The sequence below is a fragment of the Odontesthes bonariensis genome, chromosome 14, assembly GCF_027942865.1.
Source record: "Odontesthes bonariensis isolate fOdoBon6 chromosome 14, fOdoBon6.hap1, whole genome shotgun sequence".
NCBI lineage: Eukaryota > Metazoa > Chordata > Actinopteri > Atheriniformes > Atherinopsidae > Odontesthes > Odontesthes bonariensis.
The window spans coordinates 14174208-14188008 of NC_134519.1; the positions used below are offsets into that span (position 1 = coordinate 14174208).

A 13801-nucleotide genomic window follows, 5' to 3' on the forward strand; every position below is an offset into this window, starting at 1 on the left:
GAGTCTCAAGGAGCATAAAAAATATACAAGGAGGCCAACTTGTTTATCTTGTGATAATTGCTTTCCTGCTGCTGTATTCAGAGCTTTCATTTACGTAAAAGGAATCTATCTGCATCTCAATTAAGTAAAGAACATAATCAAAATGTATATAAGGAAGCTATGAAAAGTAAACGAATACTGTTGAAGGGAAAAAAATGAACAAATATGTAAAAATGTGTCTCGTTATATAATGAGATTAGCACAAAAGATGTTTTTGATGGTTTTATTAATATATTAATTATCGCCATAATAAATAACCTTGTCATTAGTTGGCTTTTAAAATTCATTACAACAGTTTTCTGATGATAAATGTATCAAATCTCCATGATAAGAAGGAATACTCTGTTCTGTAAACTTTAGATTGTACAGTACTCTTCATGTGTCACAATGTGAATGTTGGGTCGCTCTTTTTGTTTACAAATGATACAAAAAAAAAAACTTTTTTAAAACCATTTTGAAACAAATGGATAACTGTATACAAACTGCTACAATGAGACGGTGAGAGAAAGAGCTGCTCATTGTCGTGTTGAAGTCGGCGTCGACTGTGTGGGAGACTGAAACAGAACACCAGGCAGCTGTAAAGTCCGAGCACAGAGGAGAGTTTAAGAGGAAAATGAGGTTTTCTGCATCTCAGAGGAGGATTGGTGCTTCTCTATGCGTCTTTCAGAGAGTTAATGTGAGCGCAGAGTTTCAGTGCAGGTCCCAGTTTAAGGTTCATGGTGCTGACCAGGTGATCCTCGGTGAGGAGCAGCAGAGCCTGTCCGTCTATCTCCTGAGAGCGAAACTGCTTAGCTGCATCTGCACCACCTGGTGAAAGGAGCAGAGAGAGACACCGCTGAACATGGTTTACAATATTCACTCCCATCTTAATGGTGATATGAAGGTAATGTTGTTATTGTAGGAAAAAGAAGAGGCCAACTCCTGCGTTTACGGCTCAGAGTTTATAATTTATCAGCGTTTAAACATCTGGGAGGTGTAACCTGATGCATAGAAAGACCTGGGATGATGACAGCGTGCTCACTCATCTCCCTCTCCTCTTAACTGTTTGCTAATATCATAACTTGGGTTTTGTAGAGGTGAGCTGCCATATTAATTGAATTAGTTTTCTCCTGTTTTGTTAGACCAGGGAGGTTAGTGATTGTCTTTTCTTTTGATTTGCTTTGTTTAGGTCATCTGCACTCCTGGCGTAGATAGCTTTGTGAGTTTGTTGTTTTGCCCTTAGCCCATATTGAATCTTATCATTTAACTCCAAGTAGACTTGTATTCCTCATGTAACTTGTAAATAAACTTTCATGCTGGTACATCTTAACAATGTCGGAATGCATTTACGGCTCCAGTTTATCAGAGTTTAAACATTTGGGAGGTGTAACCTGATGCAAAAACTTTGCATCCCCGAAGGCTCAAGAATAGTGTGAGTAATGAGGAGAATATGAGGGGCAAAACTGCTTATTTTACTTTAAAATTACATCCACTAAAGTCTCTAGAGGAATAAAGATAAAAGAAAAACAGCTATTAATATGAATACAGACAAAACAACCCTATATTTCTCATTTCGTTTAAGATGTCAGATGTAGGAAGTCAAACCGAAGGAAAACAGCAGCACAGTTTTGAATTTTTATTGGCTCATAAAAGAAAGTTTTGTACAAATTATTTTTGCTTCTATGTTGGTTGTCATATTGAGAAACTTAAAAATTGTATTAGGATTTGAGAAAATGCACCGGACCACACGACTTGCAGTCTTTGAAAACAGTTTAAATATCAGGTTTTTCTTCTTCATCAGAGCCTTCTCACTCTGAGATAAAAATAAAGATAATAAAAAAGTTTCAGCCCTAAAATGCAAAATTGAATGCTGATTATCAAATTAAATTAAGTTAATGAGGAAAATAAAATTAAATATTTTACATCACGCAGATGTACTGAGAATTGAAACACCAACTTTCTGGTTAGAGGACAACCGCTCTACTAACTGGGACATAATACAGGATCCATTATGACATCTCATTTAATATTCTGTTAGCCTCAATCCCAGAACATCTTTAAAGTGTAGTGTGAGAAGTAATGGTGACATTACTAAATGCTAAGATTTTACTCTCCCAGCTTTTTTGGAAAGTTTTTGAGGCCTGAAATGCAGAATTCAATGTGTATTCACAAATTAAATTAAGTGGACAAAACATGAAAGATAAGTCAAAGTAAGTTATTATTCTAATACTTCCACCTTAACTTTTTCTGTGGGGATCAAAAATCCAAACGTGTGACGGTACCTGGCAGGGTGTTGATGTAAGAAAACACTCGCTCCACGTTCCACTGGGACGGACAGTCGACGTCTTCCTCTCTGTCAGAAATGATGATCGTTTCTGTCACCGTCTGCTCTGTTTCTCTCTGACGCGCTCTCTCCGCCTGCTTTCGGAGCCGGGTCGTCATGGGAACAGGAGGCTCCTCTTCCTCCTCCTCCTCCTGCTGCTCCTCTTCCTCTTCCCTCGATCTCTGCCGAGTCTTCTCTGAGCCGAATGACCCCAGAGACTGCGGAAGCAAAATAAAAGTGAACGCTGGCTTTTCAGGGGTCAGACAGTTAGAAACTGAAACCAATTATCAGACTTTTAATTCTAATTCAGCTAGAACTGTAAAACTGCTGCTAATTACTAGAGCGGTGGATGTTTTTCAAATGAAAAATAAAGTATGACTCACATAGTTTTTGTACTAGCTATAAGATATTTGTGACTGTTCAGTGGTCACTACTTTTCTCTAAGTCTACAAGGACTACAAACTGACTTATTTAAAGACCAAAACTTTAACTCCAACTTTAAAAGTTGAGGAACAATGATCAAAGAAAACTTTCTGAGCAGCAGTAACTCACTGAAAACAGACTGATTGTAATTATTTTTTCAGTTAAGACATTTGTTGTGGGCCTTTTCTTTATCTTAAATACTTTAATATCCTTGTAAAGGGGGAGTCAAAAGCTTTGAGGTGAGTTCTGTCAGTTTTACTTTTTTAGTCCTCAATTCATCTACAAAACCTTCAAACTCAATCTTACATGAGATATTCAAGTCTGGTGATATTTTTGAGTCATAATAGGTGAAAAAAAAATAGAATTGACTCAGAATTTCTACGATTAAAGCAGAAAAACACAAATATTCTCTAGCATGAAAGAGAAACACCAATGATATCACTGGGATGTATGAAATTTATGTTTTAAAATAAAAATTCTCAATTGACAAGCAAAAAACTTTTTTTTGCCACTAATCTGTCAAGACATTCCTAAACAAACTGATCAACTAAAGTTTTACTAAAATTCCTCAAATGCATCACAATCTGATGCTCGACGACTTAAACGTTCATCTGACTATTACGTTACAATCTAAATGTGTTTTAGGATATTTTCCATCCTGCAGCAGATATCATGAATTCATTCTAATTCGAGGGCATAAATATGTTCCAGTATCACTCATTATTCAATCAGTCTCCACAAAGAGAGTTCAGAGAAGTCAGCATGACTCAGAGCCACCATAAACAAATTACTGGGCAGCAGTTGAGCTAAGTGGCCCGTCCCTCAAACTTTAGGCTGAGAGAAAATGGTTGACTTGTAGTCACTGCTAACCACAAGTTTTTGCAAATGTGTCAAAAATGAGAGTGATGGCTATTTTGGAAAGAGCTGAAAGATGAATCTGATCATTATTATGACATGAGGGGCTGGAAAAAACATACCTGCCACAAAAGTAAAATTTCACAGAAATATATTTTACTTTTGGAAAGAAATCTGATCAAATCCCTTTCCCAGTTAAACCGCTCACACCTGGTGGGCCACATGCATTAACTGATAATGGAAACTGCCCGTGCATGCATGCAGTTTGACAAACATGGTGGTTATTGAGAAGAATCTGCAGCATCCTGTGCAGTTTCTTCTACATCAGCAAATAGAGCCCTCCAAAGCTTTGGAAAGCCTTATCTCCCTCAGAGCATCAGATCAATGAAGTCTACTGACCTGTCTGAGAAAATGTTCCCTGGAGGCTCCATTGACTCTGCTGGGGGGTCGCCCTCTCCTGCCCATCTGCCTGTGGCCCCAACGACCTGCTCGCTGCACCTTGACACGCCTGGTGCAGCTAACACTGTACCTGTACGGGAAATATTACATTCTAACGCTGCACTTTTCCCTTAAATAAACTTACGTGGACCTAATAAAAAAGCCTTCCGGTCTTAGTTTCACATAGTTTCTTCATATCAGTGAACTACAAAAGGTATGTTGTGATAAAAATTCAGAAGCATGAAATATCAATATCTTGTTGATATCACAGTTATGATGTCATCAGGATTAGATCTTAGTTGATAAATCCAAAGCATTACTTATTGCAAATGTATGTTTTTGTAGAAGTGTAATCTATATATACATATATACAGTTATAGTAAACAGCAATATTTTCCAATTTGCCTTTACTGATAAAGGAAAGAAAAATATTGCTATTGTGAATGTGTTTGGCCATGATAACAGAAACAATAGTAACTAAAAATAAAACAAATTAAAAGGAAAATTGGAGGATGTTAACATTACTTTTGAATTAAGCATAATTCATTCATAATGTAGCTATATGACACTAACTATGATACAGTCATCATCACAGCTTCCTGCATTTATTGTAGCGGCTGGTTTCTGTGCACGTTTTTTTAAATCACTGGACTGAGACTATTTGAGCGAACAACACTGAAGCTCAACGTGTAATATTCTGTTTATTCTGAAAAACCAGAAACGTCTTTACCACGTCTTTGTGTGCGAGTGATTTATTTACCTTCGGACACATGTCATGGAGCAGAAGCGTTTGGAGCGCAGAAATGTGTGAGCGTAACCTCTGCCGCCACAGTACTCGCACCTCAGCACACCCGCCACACTCTCCCTGAGCTCTGCAACTGCAGAGAACCAGCTGTTAGCCTCTCACATGAGCACACACACACACCCCAGAAGCAGAAACAGTCCTCACCATCTGCTGCAGGGCCATCATTTTCCATCTCCGAGTCTGTTGAATCTGACTGGTCAGCATCCAGGGGACTGTCCTCTGCAGCTTCCCCATTGGTCTGTATCTCCTGGGATTCAGGAAGCGAGGCCTGTTGGTCTTCTAACAGTGAAGTTGGACCCACCTGCATCCCATGATATTTTACAAAATGTAAAATCTTTGGTATGCAATTAGTGAGACAAAGGCAGGGTGGAAGTTATACTGGATTGGTCGAGAAAACAACACTGAGACCAAATGCTAATCTGCTGTGTCTACTGTGTGCATGTAGTCAGCAACACGACACTCAACCTGTCGTCCACACTCAGAATCCACCTAGTGAGGCTGCTGCCACTTGAAGAACACGTCAAATATCTCAGCCGAATCAAGATTTTCTCCATTAGCATGAGTGTGTATTCAATTAAACATATTTCCAAATGTGGCGCAGAAATGGCGACACCGGAAACATACCGGGAAAGGCTCCAGGCCCTCTCGGATGACGAATCCCTCTACAAGGTGTGTGAGGACGTGTGTTGTCCTGTCAGGGCTTCCTGGGAGGCTGGCTGGGGCAGAAGGGGGCTGGCTGGGGCCTCTTGCTGCAGCTGGGAGGATGGGAGGAGGCAGAGGAGGGGGAGGTGAAGGGGGAAGGTTGCTGCTGCTGCTCACGGTGGGCTGGGATGGCTCCTCAACCTGGGGTGACCTGATCACCGACTGATTGGAAGTGACGGAGGACGCATCCATCACTCCTGCAGAATGAAAACATTAAAGTGAAGCACGATTACCTTTTGAACTGCAATAACTCCGCCTTACTTTGCTAGACTGTTTCCTGATGCTGTGCAGGCTCACCTTTAGTTACAAAAATGTATATACAGTATGATGTCTCACACTATGAGATGTTTTACTAGGGGGCGGCTGTAGGTCAGGAGCAAGAGCGGTGGTTTGACCCCTGGCATCCCTGGACCACATGTCCAGCACGTTGTGGTGTGACAGAGAAAAAAAGCAATAGTAATACTGTGCAGACTATAAAGAGCTGCGTGTATATACATATATGTTAAACCATAAACAGCAATGCTTGTGTTTGTGGGGATACTGAAACGGTAGCTTTGTGTTGTTACTTCGCTTTCCAAAGGCCACTGCGTTGAACCAATAAATCATTTTTTTTCTTTTTAAATGAATGGATTTTCCTCCCAGCACTTTTTACTTGCCTGTTAGTTTCACTGTGAGTTTCAGGCGCTTTGCAGGTTCACAGTTTTTAAACTGGTATGAGGGTGGTGGATGATAATGAAGCCCGCCGGCTGTCTCGCAGTTTACTGTCTTGTTGGTGAAAGAGCGTTTAAACTTTATCGTTTAGCAAGTTCCATTATTTCTTATTTGTGTCACAGCTGTGGTAGTGTGACATGCTTCACATGAGAGCAGGAGGTTGTTTCTCTGTATGGAGTTGAGTTTTGGATTGCGGTCTTAAAAGAAACCTTCTGCTCAGCACTATTTAAACCCACTTCAGAGTTATCAACAGCTACTCGTTCATGCTGCCTGTTTATAAAGTTAGAATAAAGAATCCTTATTATAATCAAACATTAATAATGGGTATAGCTCGGCTGTTTTTGTTTTAATTCAGAACATGATGGTATTAAAGGTTTTTTTTTTAATCTGTGAGGAAATTTTATTCCAAAGCCAGTGTAAAATTGTATTAATTTGAATTGAACAAAATTCATCATTGCTGCATAGCAATAATATGACATGATATAGACTTTTTTCACAGCACATCTCTGATTGGCTTCTCTTCCCTGAAGTCAATTGTTTAGGACTCTGATGTCTCTGCTTCTGGCTTTCTTTTAATACTTTTAAATGTCTTTATTAGGTTTTTTTAAAAACATCTAACACTATTTTTAGCAATATTTTTAGATCAACAACCACAACATTAAAACTACAGACAGGTGATGTCATCATCTCACTGGAATGCTACATTATCCTTTGTGTTTTGGCACTTTTTGTCCTCAGAGCTGTTTGCAAAAGAGGGACGATAAAAAAGTCCCAAATGTGGCTTGTGTGAAGACCTTTGAAAGGTTTTTTACTTTTAAGTTCTTAATTATCGTTTACCTGCACCACTCCTCTTAGGAGATCCAGTCAGAGGAGTAGGAGTCCCGTCTCTCTGTGAGCGGGAAGAATCTATCTTCTCCTCCGAGCTCACTCCGTTCACTTTGCATATTTGCCCCGACTGAAATTCACACCACAACAAAACCTCAGTCAAACCTGAACTTAATCACACAAAGATTTCCAAAAACTTGCGGTGACTCACCAATGAAGTTTCCTGGTGCCTGACTGGATGCACTTTCAGATCAACAGCCACTGTTTGCGGAGGCGGCAGGTTCCGGTAAGGCATCTGGACCAGAGCCTCCGCCACAGGCAGCCCCTGCTCTGTGAGCAGCACCTGTCCTGACTTAACTGCCAAAGCCTGGACTGAGTGCAGGGACAGTCTGTGGAGGGATGCAGGGGGGTTCTGGGGCAGCCTGGGGAGAACCAGAGGTGGAGGAGGGGGAGGAGGCTGATTCTGGACTTGTGGGAATGAGGTCCGACGCTGCGGAGCAGCCACCAGAGGAGGCGGCTGAGGCTGAATGGCAGCAGCTGGGACTGAGGTGTGAGTGGATGGTGCAAACATGTTGCGGACAGATGGAGAAGAAGAAGTAGAAGAGGAGGCTGGAGGGTCACTTCTTGATTGTGAAGAGGTGCTGGGAGTGTTCACATTTTTATCAGAAAGAGAAAGGGGGCTTGAGTTGGTGTCTTGGGATGCTACTTTGAGGGCGATGGGCTGGAGCTGTCTGTGGCTGGGGGCTGCTCCTGTCGCCTGCTGGAGGATGAGCTGGTGATGCGCCAGCCGCTGGCCCGGTGGACACGACAGCTGCTGCTTGACTAAAGTGTGGGTGTGTACTGAGGAGTAGGCTGCAAGCGGGTGATGAAGAAGATAAATCCAATAAAGACAAAAGCAAGCTTCTCTTTTTCACAGGTGACCTGAAAGTGGCAGCAGGGTTAACAGTCCTGCTAATGTGTCGCGTTAAATGTTTCACATGTTTTTAAAGCGTACATTTTCAGGATTAATTGCATCGATGTTACAGTAAACAAAAAACTCAGAACAGTTCTGTTTACCACCACCTGGACCCTTCTTGGTTACCTTTCAGCTGAATTTAGCTTCTCCGTCTAAAAGTTAGCTGAATAATTAAAATTCAACTGTGAAATTTATGTTTCAGCAACAAAACAAAAAGCCAAAATCAAAATAATTAAAAGCCATTGCCAGCTTTATTCTTAATTCTCACCGTAACAATTCTGTCATTGGCTTTTTAGATGTACAATCAGTCGTTTCAAAGTCTGGAACGCTGGTTCTAACTTCTGAAGTACCTTTTAAATCAGTGTTTGAACACAGTAATTCACCTGGAGCCAGCCGGGTGACATCTGAAGGTCCTGTTTCTGCTGAAGTGTCAGTCGGCTGTTTGGTCTTCAGAGCACAGATCGCCATCTTAGACAAAGAAGCGGCTTGAGGCTGGGTTTGAGACTGGGCCGATGGCTTTAAGATGACGCGGTGGGCTGTAGCGAGAGCTCCAGGCAAGTGGGTGCGCAGAGCCAGATTCTGCACCTGAATATGCAAACACAGATCGTCGAGTTGAAAAAAGCTCTGGGCTTTGGAATGAGCAGAGCCATCAAAAACACATAAATGAATAGATAAATTCTTATCTCCAGTTCACATATTCAGCCCTTATCTTTTAATTTTACAATAATTCGTAACTGCCTGAAGCGTCTGACACGGCAGTGTTGTAGCACACATGGGTTTATATGATGTTGCCTGGTGAAATAAGTACCTGAGAGGAGGTAGGTAAAGAGGAGCAGGAGGTCACAGCGGGGAGGTCTGACTGAACTGCAGCCACGGTGGCTGCGGGAGTTAGAATCAGCTGACAAAAGAAAAGCAACAGTGATGCTCAGGCTGGTGGGAAATCAGAAAGGTTTATGTTGGGCTTAAAAAAAATATATAGCTAGGTAATTTTGAAAAGGTTTGTACCATCTGAGTCCGAAGGTACATCTGAGCCTGGTTACAGTTGGCAGGTCTGTTCCCCAGGAGCATGGCCTGCTGGGATATAGTGGTGGCAGCAGCCGTGGATGTCTGAGTTCGGCCAATCAGCTGGGCTGTCACCGGAGATGCTGGTAAAGTGATCTGGATTTGGGGTGGCATGATAGAATTTGTAAAAAAAAAAAAAGATGTAAAGAAATATGCTGAGCTTGACGTTGGTGTTGACACACACACTTACTGAGTTTTGGGAAACACCTGCAGGCTGAACCAAACTGGATGAGGAAGGTGACTGTCTTTGGCAAACTGAAGCCTAATTAAAAAAAAATAAAAATACACACAGAGCACGTTCCATTTTTCCACTCCGGGACTCGTCATGATGCTCACAGTTCACAGAAACCTGCCCACCTGCTGTATGGTGGCCAGCGTCTGCAGATGGGATGGGTGCTGGTGCTGCTGCAAGGCTGCTGTCTGCAGCATGAAGTGCTGCTGCTGGGCTGCGTACATCTGATGAAGGTACTGAGCGGCCATGCTCTGAGGTCTGTGGATGGCATGCTGGATCACCTGTTGGATCATAGAATAGACCCAAAAAGCCCTTTACATCTCGGCCATCTGCAGCACAACACTACAATGCTTTTATTTTGATGTTAAACTCCGTAGGCTTGATGAGTGGAGGTGCAAAACGCACACCAGAAAAAGAGGTGCTGGCAACTAGTAAAACAATTAGGAAAAGAGAGAAGTGCCGCACACTCCCGAGTTGCAGTGATGATCTTTTATTGTGACAACGTTTTGGCCTGTGTCAGCCTTCCTCAGGTCACGTGAGGCTCCGTAGGCTTGTCTATTTTTTTTCTTTTTTTTCCCCTCAAAAATATATATTTATAACATAAAACGTAAAACTCCCCTACACAGCAGAAAATAAAAAAATACATGTACAGGTTTAGATATTATCTATTATCTGGATCACCTTCTCAGCAAGTCAGTAAGTGCCCATCAGAGCCGGCCCAGGGCATATGCCAACTACGCGGTCGCTTAGGGCCCCCACGCCACCAGGGGGCCCCAGAGAGCACCGAGACGTTGTGATAAAAAAGTAAATATATACATGAAATTAAAATAACATTGAATAATTTAAACGAAATTGTATTACACCAGAAAAAAAAAAAAAATTTTGACAAAATACTAATACTAGGTTAATTTATGCCTCCTGTTGGCTGCTGCCACCGTTGGGCAAAATTATTTAAGTGTTGTATTTATTATTGAAGTAGGCCTATTTAATTTTGATTACAACTTTATTTTTCTGTAAGATAATGTGAATGTCATTTGATTCTATTTTGTATTTGGATTTTGAACATTTTGCACACCATTGCACATCTGAAAGAAATTAAACTATTTAACGTGTTTTAAACTATTTAAATGCAGTCTCCAGCCTGCTAATGTTACTTTCAAATAGTTAAATTAATGAGCCATACTTATACATCACTCTTTATGTAGAAGTTAATTAAACCATATTTATGAGTTTGCTATCCCTTTAAGGTTAAAAACAAGAATGACACCTGTATAGTGTAAGATGATTACAAATAATGCTAATGATTGTGGGTCCGTTACACACATAACAGTGTAGCCTATGGAATAATGAGGCACCTGGAGCTGAGGTGATGGTAGGGGGGCCCCAAATGAAATTCTGCTTAAGGCCCCATAAAGGCTTGGGCCGGCCCTGGTGCCCATAGAAGACCAAGGTGCTGTTTCTTTGCCTCTCCAAGTGAGTCAAACCTTGGAGAAATCCAAGTTACTGTCTATCAGCTGGACTGCCGACTAAATTAAACAGTTGGTGTAGACGCGTGAGAATGGTCTATTACTTGGAGTAGTGCTCGGTCAACCCCTGGTGAGGTCCAGGGTACTGTCTATTACCTGGACGGCCTGTCTGTCTTGCGGGATGATGCTGAGGGAGGCAGAGGGCGACTGCGTGCACGTGCTGCTGCTGGAGCTGACTGTTGTCATGGTGACTGCGGCTGATGTGGCGGCTCCGGTTTTACTACTGACCGCCGGCTTGTCTTCTGGGCTCTGCCTGTCCATCTCCCGCATCACACAGATTCAACAACGAGAAGACTGTGGGCATAACAAAATAATAAACAGGTTCGGTTTACATTCCACCTTCATCTGGATCAGGATCAGCGCGGAGTGCGAAAAAGCTACGAAGTAAGGAAAAAAAGATGTGTAGCCATAGGCCCAACGCAGCTCTGAATGATGAGTTCACGATAAACTAGTTTTAGTCTAAAAGGCATTAATGATTGCCCAAATTCCAACATTCCCACGACAGCCCGTCTGCTATGATTCGGCCACAATTCTAATTCACAACTGCGGCGTGCTTTAAGATTGCTCTGATCCGTTTCAATCAACTGGTTTGTTTTGTCTGTGGACACAAGTTCTTATAATTATAGCCTACGTAATTTATTCATGCGTGATGAATGAATAAAAAGAGAATTCGTGGGATTTCATTTCTGCTTCAGCCTTATTCCTTTTGCATTTAAACAAATGTAATCAAAATGCCCCACAAAAAGCTAACCGATATATTTATGGTTATTTTTCATTTTTGTGAGAAAATGCTTTAAACTAAACTTTGGGGCTTTCACAGCACGTTGACCTTGGATACTTTAATGCAGAGGCAAAGATAACCAACACACACCACAAGTTAGAACCGAACAATAAAAGCACAATATGTTTTTAATCGTTCATAATTAAACACTGACATAATGACCTCAGTAATATTCATTTAAATGTGAGTAACACACAGAAGGGTGTTTTTTTTTTTAAATGGGTAGAAAAATATTGTTGATGTAGCCTACTTGAAACCTGGAGGTGTTCTGTCTTGAATCATTTTAATAAAATTGGCTAAATCTTGTGAATAATGATGTTATACACATTCTGACATAGCCTACAAACATGCATTTCTTTCACGGAATAAACAGAGATGGTCTACACGCCTGGATCAGTTTGAATATTGATTGTTTTTGCTGCAGAGGCGGTTCCGTCCAATTAAACGCAGGTAAGATCATTCTCGACAAACCCTGAACAATAACCATCTATCTTCTTTTTTTAATTTTTTTTTTTTATTCAAACCCAGTGTCTATAAGCCTTCAGAGTATGCATTAACAAATCTGGACGTCCTTCCCAGACCGTCTGGCGCTCGACACCCCGCAGCGCTTCATGCACGCACAATTATTCCCCTCTTGTCAGCGTTACCTGCCTGGTATTGGTAGAAATGGGCCATCAGGAACTGACCATGCCCCGGCACATTGTCCCAGTCATGATCGTCTTATTGATGCACCAGTTTTGTCTAAAATGGAGATTTGAAAAAATGAAAAAAAAAAAAAAATCTGACGGTAAGATATACAGCAGCAGGCTGGGAGAAAAAAAAAAAAAGCTCAGACAGCACCGCTCGCAGTGTGGGAGGACCATCCACAGCACCGGGGAGGAGAGTCCCGCGTATCCAACGTGCCTTTATGTAGTTTCAACCGGCTTTTATTATAACCAATGCTTTTTGAAAAATCTGTAGTCCAGTAAGATTTCCTATCCCGATAACATGTTTCAATATCTTACTTCATTGTGACTGAAGAAACACTAAGAAAAGATGGCTATAAAGAAAAATCCGTTTATAACAGTGAAAAGGGAAGCTTTGCGCCCCTCTGTGTGTCTGTGTGGTGACCAGGTGATCTATGAACTTTACCGGAAAGAGACAACCTGTTTAAAAGTTAAGGAAGATTCAAAATCAAAATGATAGTTTTATAAAAATGAAGCTCCAAATCCGATGTGGCTGTACAGACTCTAGACTGAATCTAGTCAGGAGATCTTTATTGTGTGTTTGGATGACATCATAACGTGTCCACAGTTTCATCCTGATCTCAGCTTCAAATGATTTTCTCACGCGCTGTATTCAAGTGATGTCGGAAACCTCTGAGTCACCTTTATTTTAAAGACATGCTATGCAACTTTTTCATGGTCATAAAATTGCTTGGCAATCATCAGTTTGCTTGGCTGACCCGTTCAGATGAAAACGGTGACATTTCCATCTCCATCTGGTGGCCCTAGCCCAAAACAGCGCTTGCAACTTTACCTGTGGCGCCGCGTGCTTTGTTTAGCTCTGGAAGTCTCGCGACACACGAGAGCCGAGAACCATAGACATATTATGGCTGTGTTCGAAACCGCCTACTACATACTACATACTTGAAAACGGCATACTCATCTATCAGACAGCATCCAGAGCGTTTACACACAGTGCACTTCACTCCCGAGCCGAAATCAGCCGGCCTGAAAAGCTAATTTCGCCTAAGCTATAAACTCTGTAAATATATAACTTTAGCAACATTTGAAACATTTTCAGGCGAGAAAGTAGTCATTTAGACCCTCAAGGTGTTGAAAATCTGACAAAATACCGGCTATTTACAAGTTTGTTCCCACGAATTCGGCGCTACTAAAGCTAGCCGCAGTGAGCAACGCACTTCCGGTTATGCCGTTTTGACTGCTCTCGTCCCGTTAACGGAATTTGACCGTTCAAATGGCGATAGGCAACGTCACGTTACGTTGCATCTTGGGTAGTTTGAGTGTGACAAGTAACCTCATGATGAATACTCAACATTTCGGCGAATCTAGTATGCATCTAGTGTACATCCGGGAACTTAAAAAAGTATGACTAGTATGACTAGTAGGAAAAGTAGGCGGTTTCGAACACAGCCGATGTCTA

General features: G+C 41.5%; 1 protein-coding gene across 1 annotated transcript; it reads right to left on the reverse strand.

Annotated features, from left to right (window-relative positions):
• Positions 1 to 283: 283 nt before the first annotated feature.
• On the reverse strand, positions 284 to 12423 carry LOC142398265 (polyhomeotic homolog 3 (Drosophila)). The gene is given in 16 exon segments (XM_075482232.1): positions 284 to 846; positions 2301 to 2559; positions 4019 to 4148; positions 4818 to 4935; positions 5007 to 5163; positions 5487 to 5761; positions 7113 to 7230; positions 7312 to 7952; positions 8439 to 8640; positions 8864 to 8953; positions 9061 to 9213; positions 9308 to 9379; positions 9475 to 9630; positions 10972 to 11140; positions 11142 to 11169; positions 12304 to 12423. Coding segments are annotated over 16 exon segments (2751 nt in total). The 5' UTR covers positions 12332 to 12423; the 3' UTR covers positions 284 to 691.
• Positions 12424 to 13801: the final 1378 nt, after the last annotated feature.